Here is a 20608-nt window from a genome sequence, read left to right on the forward strand (position 1 = left end):
AAATGAATCTCTTTACAACGAACGCGAACACACACTCACACACACACAAAAAAAAGACAGAAAGTAAATAAAGAAGGCCTGCACAAAAACTCGGTGTTGTCATTAAGCCGGACAACTTTTCAGTGTTTTGATTGAAGCGCTGAATACTTGATGATTCGCGAAGGCGACGACGAACACCGTTTCCTTTGTATCTCTGACAAATTGGATTTCCCTCACTAAATGGTAATCGGGCGTCAAGTTCTTTATGCAGGCTCCAGCCTGAGTTAAACACGGGCATAGTCTGCAGGTAGTTAAAAAAGAGCGTTTTGTTTATATCTTTTCTTTTTTTAGCTAGATAAGCGAACAGTCGTCTCGGCGGCATCTGTCTAACGGGAAACAAGGAAAATATTGTGAGGAGGACATTAATATTGAGGGAATGAGGGCTTGTGTATGCTTGGTTAGATTTTGCATTGTAAGCTGGTTTGCGTTCATACACAATTCGCTGCCAGACCTGTAAAAAGAGAAAAATGTCCCTAACGACTTAACGTAACGGGACTCTTCCCCAGGACAATAGGGTGGACGAGTGGCCATGTTTGTTACGCGGCGTCTTTGTTTAGCAGCGTGACGACGATCGACATGATAAATGAGAGAGAGAGAGAGAAAAGCTGATTGTTCAGTAGTGCTGTTCTCTGGGATTTGTTCCATTTCTTACGGTCGATCGACGCTGTGCTAACCAAACATTCGTTATTTCGCAAGACAACAGGCGCTGATGACACAGGTTGTCAAAAGTGCGCAGAACTATAATTTAGTCGAGCCACATCTGCCCGAATGTGCCGAGAGAAGCATCGTTCGTACTGCTTGCCTGGAACTTCTTATGAGCTTCGTAAATCGAAGGCAGCTTTTATTTATCAATTCTTAGAGCCTTTAAATACGTCAAGGACCTCGAGGCAGTGCGTACGGTACCTTGCTGAGGCAGTCAAGGCGCCAAAAATTGCGTACCTGAGAGACCGTGTAAACACGAGTCGTCGTCATCATCATCATCCCGACTGCGCCCACTGCAGAGCAAAGGCCTCTCCCCTGTTCCGCCAGTCAACCCGGTCCTGTGCTTTCCTGTAGCCACGTTATACCCACAAACTTAATCTCATCTGCCCACCTAACTCTCTGTCTCCCACATCGCGCGTTTGCCTTCTCCACGAATCCAGTGTTGTACCCTTAATGAGCACCGGTTATCTTGCCTGAGCGCTACATGCCCTACACATGCCCATTTCTTCTGCTTGATATCCGCTAAGATGTCCTTAACACCAGTTTGTTGCCTGACCCACTCTGCTCTCTTCTTGTCCCTTAAGGTTACACCTATATCATTTTTCTTTCGATTGCTCGCTGCATCGTCCTGAATTTAAGTTGAAGCCTCTTTTTACGCCTCCAGGTTTCTGCTCCGTAAGTAAGTACCGGTAAGATGCAGCTGTTATATACCTTCCTCTTGAGGGATAGCGGTAAACTACCATTTATAATTCATGAAACACGAGTATAATATTTTGAAATGCTGGCTGGAGTGTCATACCAGACAACCCAGGCCGTACGTTACCAATAAAACCACGATACGCTGATCACTGAACGTGCTTATTGTGGGAAATACATTTTTAGGTGTAAAGTCCAGATTCTGCTGGTCCCTGGTCCTGCATGAAAAACCTCCGTTCTACGTTTCCAAACTTCCACATGTCATCGTGACGAGTAATTCCTTGAGCCACTTCTACAGCGCTTAACTTGACTTGGCGGCCATTATTTTATACTATAACGCATTATGTGTTGCCTATTCCACGCCCTACATCAAGCGCAACGTTCCGTTCCTTTCCGCACTTAAAGGACCCCTAAACAAACTCTGAAAATGCAAAGAACGAACGTGTTATTATCTCTTCGCGTTTCCCCTGTTCTCGGCGAGGTTCGTGACGCCAGCAATATGTTCACGTGACGTCATGAGGAAATGAACTCTCTACTGGTCCATATACGAGGGATATCCATTGTGAATTGTCTCTTTAATGCATTGCTTAGCCACGCAGTCACACGCCTATCCTTCCTTGTCTCGCATGACTATCGTGCGCGATCAACTGATTTCACCTCGTTTAGTTGCATGTTCGACTGCGCAAGCGGAGACAGCAGCGTGTAGCCGAAAAGCGCGAAATTCTGTTAGTGCTGACGTTGCCCACGTGTTTTATGAAGAAATGAGTGGTGAGGAGGCCGTAGCGTCTGTAGGAATGGTAGTGAAGGCGAGACAGAAACCACTCTCTCGTCACTGTAGAATATACGCCCTTCTAACTTGCCACCTAATCCGTATAGTCTCTTTCCCTCTAACCTTTGTGACGTTTTCTCAGGCATTCTGTATTTCAAGTTAAAAAGCACTATGCTACGCGTGATGCTTCCGGTGTCCCCGCACTGATACAATGTTTCTGATACAGACAAGCTTCCATGTCCGTATAAAAAAAAAATCTCGTTGCGACGCCATGTTTGCCTCGTGGTGCGCACAAGAGTGATGATGATTGTAACGACGATTATATTAAAGATGGTGTAATTAACCTACCACAAATAATGAAGTATAGTTTGATGCAGCATGAAACACGTGTTACTTTACATTTACTACTAAAAACATCCCCTATACTTTCCTTGGCATTATTGTCTGTTAGTTCTCATTAATATTGTGTATAACAAAGAAAAACGAGCCCTTGAAATTAACACTTCTTTCTATGAAACACGTGTTGCGTCTTAAGGGTCTCGTGTGGTACCGTAGTCGTGCTTACTTCTCGCGCACAGAGATTTGCACAAGCGCTCTTGTTTCATTTTTTTTTTCGACACAAAATAAAGTTTACTACCTACATATCTACACCGCCTCCTAGTGTTCAGCCTGTTAGGATAGTAAATTGGTCTAATTGGAACCGATCCATCACGCAGAGCACCAAGTAACGTACGCACTAAGAAAAAAAAAGTGGACGAGGGAAGAGCTGTCTCCTCCGGCTTTTCTTTTTTTCTTGGTCCGTGCGTTAACTTGGCGCTATACATGATGGAGTGTTCAAAGTTTAATGCGATATTTTTTTCATCTTGGTATAAAAAAAAAGAATGCAATTGCGCTAAAGTGTATTTGCGCAACGGGCGCGTACGAAGCTAGAATAAAAATTTCCCTACCCGACAGGTGAAAATTGAACGCGCCTGCAAGTAAAAAAAAAAAAAAAGCTCGTATGTCCAGCGCCTTCTCGCGGTTTTGTAACAGACTAAGCACCGATGCATAGAAATCTGTGGAATGTTGGCAGTACAGTTCGTTTTGCAGAGGTGGAAGTGGCACTTTACGCACTCCCGATGGACACTGTCACGCATGCCTTGGGGAGTGATGGGTTTTGCCGGGAACTACGAGTGTCAGAGCTTATTTTTCAAAGAAGAGACGGCTGCATGTGCGTGTGTTGTTACCTAACAGATACGTAAAGTGAGAATCCTTTATTTTTTTTTTTCGCTTATGCGCCCTCGGGAGCATCAAAAACTTCGGAATGCTCTATAAAAGAGCACGAAAGAGACACCCCGGAGATTTTTACTGATCAGCTCGCGTACTTAGACCTTTCTTTTTTGCATCTTAAGTGCTTTTTTTTTCGCCATTGGTCCCCCGTCTTCGCTAGTGACATTTCCAGCATTGGGATTGGCTAGAATTTTCTCTTAAGAACCATTAGTGCTTAAGAGGCTTTTGTGAATGCCTGCATGGAAATGTGACAGCTTGAAGAACTCTTCGTTTTCATCTTTCGCCTTGTGAAGATCTTGTCAAGGTTGATTGCGTAATATCAAGTGTTTAGCGAACACGAGGAAAAACCAGACAGCAGTTCCCTGAAAACTTTCGTTTCGAACGCTTTTCAATTTCGTGAATCCATTGGTTAATACGTCGAGCACAATACCTTATAGTCCCTGAAAAAAATGTTATGAAAAATAAGGCCCCATGTAAAGATTGCATTACTTGATTTTGATGTACGTTAATATTCCTTTGATTTTTCAACGACTTGTTCTGTGACATACTGCGCGTTCAGTTCGATTTGCGCCATCCAATTTTGCCCACCTTCTTACGCCTCGCTGTTTGCGTTGTGAAGTCGCACATTTGTCGGTGTGGGTTGCTTATACTGTTTTGGAGAATTCAAATCGCGTTGTCAGGAAGAAATTGGGTTACGTCGATTATTAACGATTATCAGATTTGACTCTAGGCTTCATAAATTCGCAATTGCGGTCTCCTTTATCACGCGTTCTCTAACTTTCTTCTCTTTTCTTAGTTTATTCTCTTCTAATTATTTTTCTTAAATATTTTTTTTTTGCCGCGTAAATGAGTTCTGAAAAGAGCCCCAGCATCGGTGCGTGCGGAATATTGTCACAGTATAAGAAACACATCTTGGAAGAGTCCAATGAACACAACTGCTCGCGAACTCATGCGGTTAATTGTTTTTTTTTTTTTAATGAAGGTTGTTTAGACAACCTGCACACAAAAGAAAGCAGTGTACATCCGCGAAAAGGAAGAAATGACAGAGTTTATTGTTTGCATACATTTTCTTCGCATTGAGTGCTAATGAGGATAAAAAAAAAGACGGTTGAACCCGTACCGGTTTCTTTCTTTCTTTATTTTTTTGGGATCAAGAAACTTAATCTTGCTCTCATTTCGTCCTACAGCCTGTAGCATCCGGTTATTAAGTAAAATAATGAGTCACCTTCTGCAAACGAAAGAAAAAAAGCCCAATTATATGGATGTTGTTCTCTGTTCATTATGTATTTTAAATAGCGCGAGCCAACCGTAATTAAACAAAGTATACAACTCGAACGTATGCGAGTTACTTTATACCTTTCATGTCTAGTTATTGCCTGTTTTCGTTATAAAAGTTTGAATGATGACTATTTTAATTGCACAGGTATACGTTCGATTTCTTTTGGAAACTTATGATTAGTGCCATGTTACATAACAGAGTTATGTTTGGATTTACTGTGGCTTTATTCTGGTGCAATCACTGCAAGGAGCCTTAGATTTTTTTTTTTTTTTTCGCTTATACACATTTCTGTAATGCACGTAGTTTCGCGTCATTTTATGTGTGATTATTGAAACCATGTAGACAACGTTGCCATTCAATCTGCACTCTTGAGAATTGAGAAGCGAACATCTCGAAGTTATAATTCGGCAAATCAGCTCCACCGAAACCCGCAAAGTGTGGTAAGGTTTCGTGAAAGTCAAAGATTTTAGTCCACTGTCCTGCAGCACGAAGCGAGAAAGGAAATTCATACGTATTTCTCCGGAAGAAAGCTTCCCAGTTGATGAAAAGTCTAGCTGCCGTGGGATTCGAACCCGGTACTAACGCCTATCTTAGGCGGTCGATCTTCCATGTAAGCTAACGAAAAAGTTAGGAGATATCAGCGCGAATTAATTACCCTCAGTTACTTAACAACGCTTTGATTAACCGCAATAATTTCAATAACTTTTAGCGATTATTCTGCAACGTAGCAGTTTGCACTGCATATCACTTTAACTGCTTCGTTTTATTTTTACTTTTTGGGTGTGCTCGCCTGCCACATTGATATGTATTTGTTTTAAGGTTAACGTGGTGTACTTAGCTACTTTGACTGTATGCTGCATATCACCACTGTGTTTGTTAATCTTTGTGCTGATTCAACCACGCCTGGGACCATGACGGCATGATAAGTGCGTAGTAATAACAATCTATAATTTAAAGCACAAGGACACTGCGCTGGGCGGATTCCCCAGCAGCCATATCATGATTTCGTCGCACTCGCGGCCGCACAGCGAAAAATCGGGTACTTTTGACGCTACCTAAAATGGCAGATAGTACGTAAAGCAATCTCGTCTCTCCCGACCCTGACCAAGGCGGTCTTCCACTATGTAACGCCATCTATGCGCCGATTCTTCAATCTCGAGCGAAGCTAGTCCGATCAATAACGCTCGTAGTGCAGGCAAGGACCGCGAGATAGCGCCAGCCAACCATCCCCTTGGCGGCAGTTGCGTGTTGGTGTGCTCTGGAACTAATATGCTAGAAAGCTTTCATTCGACTGGTTTGGTGGCGTCCTTGTACGGCCTTTATCTTACGTGCGCGAGTACCGGAACCGTTCTTTTTGCGGCAGCGCTGTTTTTCCCCCTACTCACGCTTTCTGGGTCAGGTTTAACGCCTTGATTTAAGTGCACTCCGACGAACCAGAATGCTGAGGCCCGTTCCGAACTTTGCGCGTCCGAGCGAAAGGCATGGTACGTGACGGTGCCGTTGTTACAAAAAACCGGACTTTGGTTTTGTCCGAAAAAAAGAAAACGCTACGGTAATGTGTTGGAAGGAAACTGTTCGGTAAACTGTGTACCAGGGTCATGCGTGGCACCGCACGAAGCGAGGCTACTTGCTCGGTACTTTTGTGGAATATTCGGGTTCTGCGGTTACGCGGCTTCTGTGTTTCGGCTCTTCTTCGGAGAAGCCACCACGCCTGTGACCCCGTTGTTCTTACGAGCCTACTTGTTTTATGGTTGTCAGTTTTCTCATTGTCCCTATAAAGCGCGCGATCGCTGTATGGTTCGTGAGGTTGAAAGCGGTCTACCACGGAAGGCTGAATCCGCCTACTTCGTTTCGTGTAACACGTCTAGGTGCCACTGGGCACTCATCCATCATTGTTGCGCGCAGTTTACGACGCAGCAATGGTAGAAAATGAAACAACGCGTACTATGCCTTTGACCTCGTGTTTATTGACCTATTTACTCGTTGTGCTTTTGAAACTCTACTCAAGGAATGCATTAAAGATCATGACCGAGATGTACCAAACAAACAAAGCGTTGCGTCCCATACTTAGGTAAATAGAGCTGCCTAAAGGCTAGCTTACTGAAAGCTATATCAGATTTGTTTTTCAAGAGATTTGCCATAATTTCTTTTCTCTTTCACTCTCTTGTTGACTTAGATTAAAAGTAGGTGAGGTTTTTTAAGTATCCACGGACTGTTAACCTGGATCCACAACTTAGGCACTCAAGAAGGAAAACAGTAGTGGATATCTCCGCACTGGTTTTATCCCTTACACATACCAGTACTGCCCGTTAGAAACTTATATGTACCACTAAGAACTCAGTAATGCAGAAGTACAAAGTTTCGACGTTGCGCTGAGGGGATATGTACCTTTCTCCACAAAGTAAAAAGAAGTGCGTTATTTCCCTATCCTAATATCGCGTCCCGCCCATTGGCTAATTGCTTATGAGACTGCCCATTGGCAAACAGCTCTTACGAACGAAAATACTTGGCAAGTTGACCCGCGAAGCGCGAACAACCCACGTTTTGGTATGATATCTATCTGCCGAATTTCCAGTGCTTCGGAAGAAAAAAAAATGCTTTAATGAGAAAGACAGAGAGATGGAGATAAAATACACCATAATTTTCACTTATCAGACACTTATTACAAAATGCAAACAGCCCCGCTTTCCGTCATACGCTCACACGATATTCCTCCTAGCTGACCTGGTCGTAGATCGAGGTAGTACACCGCGCGAAGGGCTCACGAGGCGGTACTGTATTGTTTGCCCTGAAAGAAAAGCAGAGTTAAATTTGTACTTATGAGCGCTGAGAGCAGAGTTTAAAAATATACCTTCTCTTCGAGTTCGTTTTGCACCCGGAAGGCCTTCCTGCGTAGAGTTGAAGAACTATTTCTGCCCTGCCTCCTTGTGTTTGAGGAGGTGGGGGCCAAAGATAAATACAAGAACTAATAACGCAAAACAGCGTTTCATGTTCCATTGTTCATGAAGCAGTGTATTGGTGTCGCTTTGAGGAACTTTCCACATTTCGTCTTAGCAGCATTATTTAGCGAACGTGTTTTATCGACGGCACTAAGGTTAGTGTGCGGGCTACCGAGATTCTAATACGTGAATTCGTGAGCTCTTTTGTGTTACGCTTGTTTTTGGAGAATGTGTGTCCAGTTGAATTTAATTACCGTGCTGCTTGGATGACCTAGAAGTGCAAGTCATGTTCTTTTTCGTGTTTCTTTAAAAGGAGCATGCAGACGGCTCTCTTAAACCTCACTATGGGCAGAGTAAGCTTCATTGTATATTCTGGGAAAGTGGGCTCCGACGTAACATTATTATCCGATTCTCATCAAAGAAATGCCTCATAAATTTCGCACTCATCTCGATAGTGCTACTCGTCAGAGTCATCATGACTTGAGATGTATGCAGCGGAAAACTGTTTCTCAATTGGGCGAAAAACTATTGCACACTAAAAGAACAGTCATTATACTTTGAGACATGTACCGACATTTTCGTGTCAGGAGTTTCGCACATTCTTTTTGTTTTTTTGTTTTGTTATAGATCAGTAAGAAGATGATATCGCAAACAAGTATCTGTAATGATCACTGATATAAATTTCAGGCTCCATAGCATCGTCAGATGTGAGAAGCCAGCGCCGAGGTGCCATATCTACATGCTCATTGGTTGCAGCAAACTTGCTCAGTGGTTGCTACACGCTCAGCTACATGCTCAGTGGTTGCAGCAAGGCGGCCGGATGAAACAGGCACGCGAGGACATTTTAGTACGCCCGTCCATCCGTCTCAAGTTTTGCTGCAACCATTTTTCATGAATGTTTACCAACTAGCCCATGCGCAACCCATACTACATCTCATAATGTTGCGCACATTGTGGTGGCCACAATGTCCTACTTGAGATCATATCAAAATAGAAAGTGCCGTAACTTCGATGAGCTGCAGGTCGTTTATAACCTGTAAATAGCAAAGGTGTACAAATTGAGAAACCACAAGGAACTGTTTCGTGTGCCAAATATGGTTCATAAGATTTGTTACTATACTTGAGGAACCATAACGTCTGAACAAGACTCGGTTGGTGCCCGTTTAACTAGTATTACTGAGCTGGTGTTGTCAAAGCGTTATGTTGCCGATGTATTTGTAACATTTAGTATTCAAAGAGTGGTGCTCCCTCGGTGTCTCTCAGGTAACACCTTTTCATTGAAGCGTCTTCAGTGGTTCTGTTTTGCTAGAAGTGTTTGGGGTGTTAGCAATGTGTGAGCGTACGTTCCACTAGTTGTGTTAATAGGCTCCATGTCCTTGTAGTGCCTTGTTTGTGTTTTGTGACTCCCATTCGTTAGAAACAAGTTGTTTTAGTATTTCTCAAAACACTAGAGTTTTAATGGTTCTGTGAACAATGTTGTCTTAAAGGGTGTGATCTTCACTGCCGTTTCGGTTCCTCTCCTGTCTACCGCTTATTTCTCTCCCCGTCCCTCTCTTTTCTTCTTCTTCATCTCCCCCCCCCCCCTCTTTTTTCTTTTGCACGGGGCATTTGCTGCTATTTATGTGCTTTTCTGGCAAATGTCAGCGAAGATGAGTACCCGGTGCCTCTCACAGGTGCCGATAGCATAAGGACGTTCTCAAGAACTCCTTAAGTGAGTCTACTGTAGACGATAAGTGCTGGAAGCAAATATTGTTGTTGATGTGTTAAACGAAAGGGGTTAAAGGGGGATAGACAGAGGCCAGGGAAGAGAGCGAAATTAGAGCGGCTACAATGCTGTTGCTGTGCTGATGGCGGCGCGGCCTGTTTCGCAGCGCAAGCAGTCTCGAGTCCCACTGGAACGGGGTCGGCCTCCCCAGGGCACCTTGCAAATCCTCAAGGGATTCGTTAGTATCTCACACACTGCTGCTGCTGCTGATGCTGCATCCCCGCAGCGATTGCGCCGCACGCCGCCGCCTCAATGTTTCCTCCCACCATTCCGCCCCCTTGCGGCCACCACCTGGAACATTCTTTCCGTGGCCATCCCGCCGCCCTGACCCCTTCCATATGACCATGCCCCGCTGTGCAGACTTCCTAGAATGGCTAATTGGGTTTCTCTGAAAACACGTGAAGGCGACACTTCGCTTGCTCTCATTAATTTGGAACCCACTGGGAGCGCACCGTGCTGTGTGTCGTATATGAGTCGTTCTCTCCTCGACCGAAGCTGGAAGGTTTACGGTTACTAGGAAACTTAGTAGTGCCGTGAAGGTCATTATTCAGGTACGTGGCTCGACAGCGCGTGTCGCTGCTTGTCCTTATTTTATTGTAGCGCTGCTCAGTTTTTTTTCCGGTATGAGAAGCTAACCCAAACTATATACAGTATCATGACTACGTTACTTGGTAGCTGACTGGTAGAGAGGCTCTCAGACTACGCCAAACTATACGGGCACGTATTAGTCAGCACAGGACGCGTCTCTAATTTCTATGGCAACCCGTATTTGTATTTTTTCTTGCTTAGGTGCAGCGCATTTCATTGTTTTCGCCGTCTCTTTTAATTAAGCTGTAGCTTCGGTGCACCTAACGTAACAGTACGTGTGACATAACGGTAACGGCAGGGTCACGCCAAAGATCGCTGCTAGAGAACACGGTTAGGCAGCCTCTCTTCGGAAATACTGAGTTTAGAGGGGCACACAGCGTTCAACGTGTCAACAACGCGTTTCGGCGAATTAAGAAGTTGCAGGGGTCAATGTCCGCTCGTGCAGCTTGATGGCTAGCTTTGTAATAGTTTTTTTTTTTTTTTTGTGCAAGCGTGAGAAATTTAGTGTAAGCGCGGGACTGCAGGCGCATTGAAATTTCGGGAAAGCAGTCGTTATGCAATATAACATGATTTCTTTTTATAATTCGTACAATACAGTATCACATGTATGACACTTTCAGAGGTGAAAAGTCAAACGTGATTTTCTTTCTGCTATCTCTCTTTTTTTAGTAGTGCGCTGAAGACTAATTCGCGTGCTGTCGTTGATTTCTTCATGAGACACTCTCCGTACTAATGAACTCTAATTAATTAATTATTTGTTAGTTAATGGCTATTGATTGCTGTTAGACTGGAAAGCGTTCTGAAACACGTGACAAGAAGACGTGACATGCTGCAACGGCATCGGCTTAAAGAAACACTAACCTCGCATCCTCGAGCTTTCCACCAATCGTCTGGACTGGGCGCGTTAATCGTTCCGTGGATCCCTGCCAAATAAAGATAAGAAATACAAGCATTTCGAGCGTCGCCATTGTCTCACACTCGACGCCTCGTTGAGTCTGGCGCTCAGCCAGGCGCGTTATTTTGCTCAGTGAACAGCGCCGCAGGTGTCATGCACGAGTACCTTGACGGGCACCGCCGCAGTCATTAGAGTCTTGGTGTGCCTACTCGAACTGCGAAAGACGTGGCTTGGTGTAAACTGCGGCCGCGCGCTGTTAGTATTCGGAAACAATAAGTGAATGGGCAAAGAAAAATGTGAAAACTGGTATAATAAACCCGCCTTCTTTGTATAAAATGCGAATGCTTTTGAAAACTCAGGAGCAAGGTCCACCCAACGCCCGCGAACTTTCGCACGATGCTCACGAGTCTGAAGTCTGGCGCTACAATCGACTTACCACAATGTGAATTATGTATCTGTTTGCGTCTTGGAACGGATATTGATTAATTTTGCGTCGTTTCCCTGCTAAAAGCTTCTTGGTTGTCACTAGAGGACCAGTTCTCCTGTGTTGTGTGCGTGCCTTGCAACATTTCTTCGAATCTGTCACCTTCGTCTTAATGGTCGCGACTAGTTTAATATAGCGCGCAACTTTTTCAGCAGCAAGGCTAATCATGATAACTATAGCATACGCGTAGCTTGACATTTAGAAAGTAAAAGTTGCTATGGGTATATCAAGACGTAAGATAACTAATCATAACGACGTCGCAAGACAGAAAAGCAGTTCGCAGAAATCAGTCTGCTGCCCATAATTGCAAAAATTGTTTCTCTGCCATACACGCGGCTAACGCAGACTCTAACGTCAGGTTTACTATTCCGAGCTATTTTATGAAACGTCCTTGATAGACATTCCCTGTTATATCCCTACCCTTTCCGCTCTTTCCGTTGCCTTCTCTCTCCCTTCTGTGACTACCTTCCCATTCCTTTGTGCTTCCTACTCGGCTCAAAAGTTGTCGTACGAGCCACGTCGTTCGTCCCAACCCTCCCTATATCAATCCAGGCTTGCTGCGTTTCTGTGCGATGTCGTGCGGCGCGCGCTTGCTGATTGTTGTCGTTGCAAGCTCAGTGTGTCAAGTGTCTGTCTGGCTGTGCTGTCGTGCTTCGTGTGTTGTGTGTGCCGCGTGTGGAGAAGGCATGGCTTCTCTGGGCGGCGTTGTTTTGTTTTCTGCTCGCCGGAGGGCGCTCGGCGACACGATAGCCTGCATGTTTGCTGTGCAGAAGATGGCAAACACGAAGAAAAGGAAATATTAGCACTATGCGTGTAGCTAAAATGAAGCATTATGACTTAGTAGGACTTCAACTTGAATATGCCGGTTGAGTTTACTAAGCGTGCATTGCGGCCTCGAGAACAAACATGCATACAATGGGAGAGACACACAGACTGTATTATGAACGCGCTTCGGCAGATATGTTGACCGATCACGACACAGAAGACCCAAGAAATTAGCAATTCAGCACTTCAAGAGCTTCCCTGAAGAAAGCACGTTTTTGGCGGCAATCGCCCGCTGCGCGACCAAAGCGGGAGCGTAATCTAGCAGCGCTTGTCCACCGGCCATGACTCGTTATTTTGTTTGCCAATAATGCAAGCAAAAAGCGGCTGCATGCTTTCTTTCACTGTCTTGCAATATAAGCGGCAGCCGCAGCAGACAAAATATGTATGCTGTTGTTCGCGCAGCGTGTTTGCCTTTCATAATGACGACAGTTTTTGTACATGCGGCCTCGACAGACATACAGACGCCGCTTTTTTTTTTATTTTTGTGATGCCGTATCACAGCCTATTTCACTATGAAACCGTCGCAATCAATCAATCAATCAATCAATCAATCAATCAATCAATCAATCAATCAATCAATCAATCAATCAATCAATCAATCAATCAATCAATCAATCAATCAATCAATCAATCAATCAATCAATCAAATCTTGGTATACATTGATTTTTCTGGGCCACAGTCAACACCGACGCACTTCTTATCCTTTCTATGAACGGCAAGAGAACTGTTCAGTGCTTTCCACGTGACCAAAACATTCGGGTGACATTGTGCTTTCTGCGTACACCTGTTGTGTTTGCAGCGATGCCAACTAGATGCACGATGTTTAGACGACATAGATATGGCTTTATAGAAGTAGTAGTACTAGTAGTAATGACATTTATCTAAGAAGCAGGCAAGATCTTCATCCAATGGGTGCGGCGTTCTCAGTCCAGGATACCGCATAGGTCCTGGCCGTCCGCTGCGCCCTGTCTACTGGGGCTAACCTGCTCCTCAGGCTTGGGGCTACTTAACCGGTTCTCGTACTGCTCAACTGCTGCTTCTATGATGGGTCGTAAGTCGGCGCTGTCACAGTGATTGTATTCCTCGTTGAAGATATGGGCTTCACTCTAGATCATGGCTAGTGGCAAGGTGTTTGCAGTCTGATATCTACCAGTCTTCGTCCGCAGCTCGGGCTCTTTGGTGCTGAGAACGATATTTAACGCACGCAACAGGAGCGCGGGGGGGACACCAGAATGAAGGGTTTGGATGAACGACGGTCGAGACGCCCACCATCGACCTTTTCTGATGCGTACCTGCCATTTGATTTGACCTCTACAACTTTCGCCTTATATCAGCACTTTTATGACACTCTGTGTGACTGTTACAACAGTGACCTGCGCTTCTGTCTTAATGAAAACATGTCGCAGCGTGTTGAGCGGTTCATGGCCTCGCCTGTTATTTCAATACGAAATGTTTGAGCGCATCGTTCGTTAAACATTCACAATTGTTGATGCTGACCCTCCATTTATCGTTTAGTGCTGCAGGACGAGAACATTAATCCGCGGAAATTTGTTTCTCTCAGCAGGGAGATTCGCACAGGAGGATGACTTATACTTTTTTTCGCGAATCGACTAACGATAGAAAAGATCAGAGTGCTTCTTGAAATGATATGCGCGACAAATTCGATTTTAATTTCTTCAAGTATTTGAGCAGAAATGAGAAGCAGCTTGCATAAATGTGCCCCCCCTCCTCGTGTTGTGCGTTTCTTGTCCTTCGTCCGTGCCGCGCTGCACATTTTCCCGAAGATGTTTAACATACCATTATACACCTGATAAAAAAATTTTAGCCTTTCTATTTTACTGCATGAAGCTAAATGGAACGTATGCTTTATCGATCAACGCAGTAAGAGATTCGGTCATTCTGTACAGCAAAACGCTGTACTCGTTGGATCTGATTTGTTCGAGTTAGTCGATACGGGTCCCACGCTATACTCGCGTACTCCAGGGTGGGTCGAACAATCGTAGCGCAAGCCTTCAGCTTTATGTCATGAGATGCTTGTTCCCACAAGAGATACGCTATGCCTATGTATATTTTGCTTCTAGCACTACCAACCGAGGAGTGTAATCTGATACCGTTTTCTTATGTGTATGAAATCGATGTAATGTCCTCATTCACATATGAGGGCGAAATTCGGGAATATCATTGCGTCCAAAATCTAGATTGTGAATCACGCAAACACCGATAACTTACTTCCATTGCTTATTGCGTTAGCTTCCCCCCCCCCTTATATATGGTGGCGGATCTGAAAAGCCTGTACCACAGTAATGAGAGGCGGGAGCCTCTCTTTACTGTACGTGTACATGAATCCCACAATAATGTTGTCATGCTTTGCGACAATGCTTCACACTGTGTGACCCAGATGATCGCTCGACATCCTGCATTCCGGGATCAGTTTAATGCCAGAAGGAGTAGCGTGCAACCGTTCATGTATAAGGGCTTCGGTCGTTTTTCTGTAAGAGTCATAGACGACCCGGCGGTCCGCAGGCAGTCTGTGTTCTCTTATTAAACGCGGACGTTCATCATGGGGGAACAATTTCGGGTGCGCGTATGATGCCAGCCGCACGTTATTATTGCACGAAGCGCACGGAATCCTCGCGATGTTTCCCAACTGACCATGTTACGCTTCTTTATTTCCTTTCGTTTTGTTTTGCTATCGCGAAGTGGAATTCCGGGAGCAATATTGTTCGCGAGCTCGCCTGAGAAAGGCTTTGAGAATTTTGCCCGTCGAGGACGCGTCCGTGCACGAATCCGTCTGAAGGCGTGCATATTTCTTAGAATATGGAGGGACGAGGCACGGGGCGAAAAAAAAAGTCTTTTGCGTGGCGTCGCGATGTTTGTGAATGGCGTATGTGTGTGTGCGTGGAATGTACTGCCTGCAACGTTTGTTGTTCTTGACTCTCGAACCGGAAGCCGGCGCCAGAGGAAACGAGAAATTCGAGAGAAACGGGAAAGCAACAAGCTTCTTAGAATTGACTCTTCCAAAGGAATTGCACTCGAAAGTCGAGTGGCTCGTCCAGTCGAGGTGCTTCTTTATGAAGAAAAAAAAAGGGACTTTGACAGTCGCGTATAAGAAAAAAAAAGTGTGCGCAATTGAAATGAGCAGCGATTGGGAACAAAAGGAGCAAACGAGGACGGCCGTCGTATAGCGATGAGCACAGAGTACGAGAGAAAGCAATGTTAAAAAACAAACAAACACAAGGCAGTGAGAGCTTGGCCTGAAGATAGGGCACACTCTAGCCTGCTACTAAAGTTTTCACCGTAGGATGAAGAAAGAAGACAGGAGTACGACGAATGGCTGAAAGTGGCGGCGGACGGGTGTATAATGTATAAAGGGGACTTGGTTGGGATGCAGCAAGAACGGATGCTGCGCAAAAATAAAGCGAACGTCGGCACCAGTGGCTGTCGCGTCCGCTGGCAGCCCATGCAAGGGCGCCTGTACGTCAACGGCCCCTAGCCATTGACGAGAGAAGCGGTGGAAGGGTGGAGAACGGTTATGGCTTATAAGGAACGGCGAGTGTAGGGGAGAGGGTTGTGCATACTGTGAGGAATTCGGGGCCATTGAAATTCCGCCTCACGCCTTATCGTGACGCTGTGCGCTGGGGCATTAACACAGAGGACCGGCACCGTCGACGTGTCATTCATCCTCGTCGAATGGAGCGGGCTGTTGGCAGTAAATGCTGTTATGGGCCATCATAGCAACTTTGAAAAGCGCTTCCGTGTTGAAGAATGTTAATTGTTGCTCAGAATTATGTAAAAATTCTAATTTAGGCAAAAGTTAACTGCGGGATTCTGGGATAGCCGGTTTTTCTTCTCCTTTTCCTGTTCTCTGTTCTTGAGGGAGGCCAAACGGACGCGCGTCCGGTTTGTTACCCTACAGAGAGAAGAAGGGGGATAAGGGATGAAAAGAACGAAATAAAAAAAAAAACCATGAATGCGGCTCTATCTGAGAGTTTTATCAAAATTTGCGTCACCTCGCTGTACGGACATCATTGTTAGTCCCTGAGGTCTGCAAAGGTCGGTTTCTGAGCTTCAGGTCTTGTATTCTCGGCAGAGCGCTGGACATCGCATGTGAAGCCGAGAAGGAATAAGCGAACACTTTGCGTCGGTCACCGCACGTCGAACAGTTCTCTGAATATAAGGGTGAACCACGGCTGTCTGCACCAGTCGAAAGCGCTCGTAGCCAATAGTCCAAATAAAATTGATAGGCAAGCAAATTTATCGAGATTTGTGTCAGCTCAAAATACGGGTCAGCCATGATCACACATAAGGCCACCAAGATTCGAAGGAATTTTTAATGACGTTTAGCTCACGAGTTTGGCTTTATTTCGTGCATTATAAAATGGTTCTTTCCCGTGCGATCTTGACCTTGGCCACCTTTATCGTATGCGGATTGCAACTCTCTTAACGAGATTTTGTTCCGGCGTGCGGCCCCCGTAGGCGTGATTTAATATTTATTCGGAGTGCGGCCTCAATCCACGCACCTACGCCTCATTACGAGTGCGCATGCAAAACATCCGGCTCATTAAGAGGCGCCAAGTAGAGCATCCGCGTCCGCATATTTGGAAACCAAATCATGAGAAAAATTAGCGGTGGGTGTGGCTCAAGAAGTGCCGCGTTTAATATTAACAAACACTGCCTAATTTAGTGCGCCGCTTTTGCCTAAACCTATTTAGCACCCGTTGCCTATGCAACCTTAAACACGCACTGAAGCATGGCGTGTTATGTTAATATTCTGCAGGGAGAAAAGCGTGTATTTGTCTTCCAGTTTAAACATTTTTCTCAAGGCGCGATGTATTTCATCCGTTGCCATACGCACACCAGTTACATATCCGTTGCTCCTTCATTTATGGCAAACGCATGTGCGATGCAGACGCAAAAAGAGCTTATAAATATTTACGACTTCGGGATTGCAAACGAGACATGAATAGGCTTCATTCTACGGCGAGCGCCTTTGCTCAAATTAGCTCCTAAATGTATTTGCATAAAATTATTTCCTTCGTTTTATTTGGCAGTATGGAAATGAGAATCTGCAGTTGGGCGAAGTCTATTAAGGACAATGCGACAAGAATACAAGTTCACGCCAAGGAGATTACATAGATAGATAGATAGATAGATAGATAGATAGATAGATAGATAGATAGATAGATAGATAGATAGATAGATAGATAGATAGATAGATAGATAGATAGATAGATAGATAGATAGATAGATAGATAGATAGATAGATAGATAGATAGATAGATAGATAGATAGATAGATAGATAGATAGATAGATAGATAGATAGATAGATAGATAGATAGATAGATAGATAGATAGATAGATAGATAGATAGATAGATAGATAGATAGATAGATAGATAGATAGATAGATAGATAGATAGATAGATAGATAGATAGATAGATAGATAGATAGATAGATAGATAGATAGATAGATAGATAGATAGATAGATAGATAGATAGATAGATAGATAGATAGATAGATAGATAGATAGATAGATAGATAGATAGATAGATAGATAGATAGATAGATAGATAGATAGATAGATAGATAGATAGATAGATAGATAGATAGATAGATAATGTCCTAGACCGTCTCTCTCTTTCTATTATTATTATTATTATTATTATTATTATTATTATTATTATTATTATTATTATTATTATTATTAGAATGCGGTGCTCAACGACGTAGGCAGACGACGGACCGAGGCATATATAATGTTCTGAATCGTGAGTGAATAACCCCTGTGTGAGCCTGTGCCACGAAAATGAGAAAACAACCGGTGGTGGACGCAGCTATTCATTAGCAGTAGTGCGCCCGCTGCACATTTACGTTGTGGTTGGTCGTGCATCGTTTGCTAATAAGCAGCCGCGTGGCCCGTGCCGGGCTCGTCACCTGCGTTGCAGCCGGTTTCAAAGGGCTCTACTTGTTTTCTTTTTTCTTTCTTTCTTTTTGTTATCTTATTTTCACATCGTGACACTGTTTTCGACCTTGCGGTTCGGATCAGGGTGCTGGTGAAATGTGTACGCCGGAGTGGAAAACGAAACATCCACGAGACGACGGTCGAAGAGGAAATAATTATAAGTATAGAAGGCCACTCCTCCAAGCCTGGAAAACACTGGCGCGGTCTAATGACGAACAGAGGGCGCCACCGTTTCAATTTCGAGGAAGCGCGTGGCGGCAGAGATGCTTCTTTTTCTCGCATCAAACCGTATTTTCTTATACATCACTTTGTGGAGCTGTTTTGGCCCGTTTTCTTTTTCCGTGGCATCCTTCCTCGACTGGACCGGCGTCGATCCTTAATCGACAGCCGCGTAAGCGTTTTGTATCGCATGATGACGGGGTGTTGTTCGAGGCCGTAGGTGTGCCTTTCGCTTTTTTTTCGGCTCTATTTGTGAGTTAAGAGTTCATGCTCGCTGACGACCAATAATGTTTCTTAAATGGAACGAAGTGTGTAGCTCGTCGGCAACTAGCGCACTCACGCTCGTTGTGAACAACGTCGCGAGATTCTCCGGCACAGTTTGCGACTGTCTTATCAGTTGAGAGTTCGTAGCAGTATAAACAGCCCGCATCTCCGTGTTGTAAAACTAGGACAAGTAAAGCAGAGCCTTCAGTTTGTGTCGATAGCTATACGCTCGATCATATGCCATTGTTCGTTACCACCGCTGACCTCATCGATAACGCGGGTTGAACATCGCTCTGACCACTGTCGAAACGCGAAAAGGAAGGACATTATAGAAAAGTAATTATAGAAAGGAATTATAGAAAAGTAATGAAATCATAGAAAAGTTGCGCCATCATCTATTGAACGCCCTGTAGCTTCGAGGTACGGAGCCATCTTCCACTTCTATAGGAAAACTGTATCAGCATGCACACACATAACAACCACGCAAGGTCCAGCAAACAACCTGTACACTGCAGCCGAATGCTCTCGTCTCATAATTGAATTAAGAACTGTTGGTGTCCTTGAGAACATTTGAATTCCACAAAGTGTAGTCTTGTGACATTTCCTCATTAATATAGTTTATAGGAAGTTTTGGCACCTTCGATGGCGCCGTTTGCTCCTCATGACATGACAGATAATTAAAACACAGAAACGTTGAAAAGGTAGAAAAACACGAGAGACAGTCCAATGCTTTTGCTGACTTCCGCATACGTGTAAATAAACGCGCTGAAAGGACTCGTATACTTACGTGAACGAGATAAAGTGCACAAAAGAGTCCCCGGTGTCGCATATAAATCCTGTACATATCTACATAACAAAGCACATTTAAGTGTCTACCATCGAAGTGTAGTAGCCGTGGCATCCGTTCAGAGAGAGCGGATTCGAAGGGCGTCTCGGATAGCGTCTTGACTTTATCGGCATGGTCAAGCTGAGCTGCAGCCCATAACGTACGCGACGACTTACGCAAAAGGCGTCCGCATATGGCCGCATCGTGTGCGCAGCGATCGTCGTTCAAACCCCTTGCCCGCGCGTGACTCCAGCAGCCCTTCGAAACGAGTAGTGCGGCGCAGCCACCGACCGATTAGGGTCAGGTAACGCCGCTTGTGGTAAAACCGAAAAGGGAGGGGGGGGGGTATATTCCAGAACCTTGCTTCTGGTTCGCTGCCCACCGCGAGCGCATGGCGACACGCTTCAGTTGCGCCTTCGACAGAATGTTCTGGCTGTTTTCTTTTTCTTTCTTGGTTGCGCTGCAACCTCTTTCTTCTGAACCCTATGTCCTCCACCCCTCTCCCTATATCCCCGCCTCATCCCACTTCGAACTAATGAGGCGGCTAGGTCCTGTTCACGGCCGCGTGTGCTAAAAAATTCTGGCCCTGATTTCGCCTTATGAACGCTTGTTCATTTATGCATAAGCTCTGTTTAACGTCTTTCTTTCTTACTTTCAGTTTTTATTTTGCGAATCTATTCTCTAAACCAGCCTTTCTAACCATAACAGCGTCCACTGAAACTTGTACGGCTAAGTAAAGTAATGCTCCGTGTGCTTCATATTTACGAAGGGGAGTACACAACGCTTACTATGTCTATTCTATTTATTTTGAAGCTCGGCATGTTTCCATTACAAACTTCACGCGCTGCTTAATGCAGATTAAGAGTGAATGATGAGGTGACATACGTTATGGTCACTCAAATGTCCAGCAAGTTTGGGCTTGCGACAATGTAAAACGATTGCTAATTTTCATCTCATACGGAATAATACAAAACACAGCGACAAACTTACTTTGATTCTGTTATTAGACATTTCTGGGTTCTCGCTAACTGTGTTGTAGTTCTACAGGCTTTAGCTAAATGATAGCGTTGCCTATTAATTTATG

At 44.6% G+C, this 20608-nt stretch overlaps 1 protein-coding gene across 2 annotated transcripts in view; it reads left to right on the forward strand.

Annotated features, from left to right (window-relative positions):
* LOC119387961 (potassium voltage-gated channel subfamily H member 6) overlaps positions 1-20608 on the forward strand; it is a 282090-nt gene that overhangs the window by 184678 nt on the left and 76804 nt on the right. The window contains exon 6 of one of the 2 annotated variants that reach the window (XM_049413770.1): positions 9565-9636. The exons of the other annotated variant lie outside the window; for it this stretch is intronic. Within the exon in view, the coding sequence (XP_049269727.1) occupies positions 9565-9636 (72 nt within the window). The remainder of the gene's footprint in view (positions 1-9564; positions 9637-20608) is intronic. 2 annotated transcript variants of the gene reach the window in all.

Source organism: Rhipicephalus sanguineus, chromosome 3 (genome assembly GCF_013339695.2).
Source record: "Rhipicephalus sanguineus isolate Rsan-2018 chromosome 3, BIME_Rsan_1.4, whole genome shotgun sequence".
NCBI classification, from domain to species: domain Eukaryota; kingdom Metazoa; phylum Arthropoda; class Arachnida; order Ixodida; family Ixodidae; genus Rhipicephalus; species Rhipicephalus sanguineus.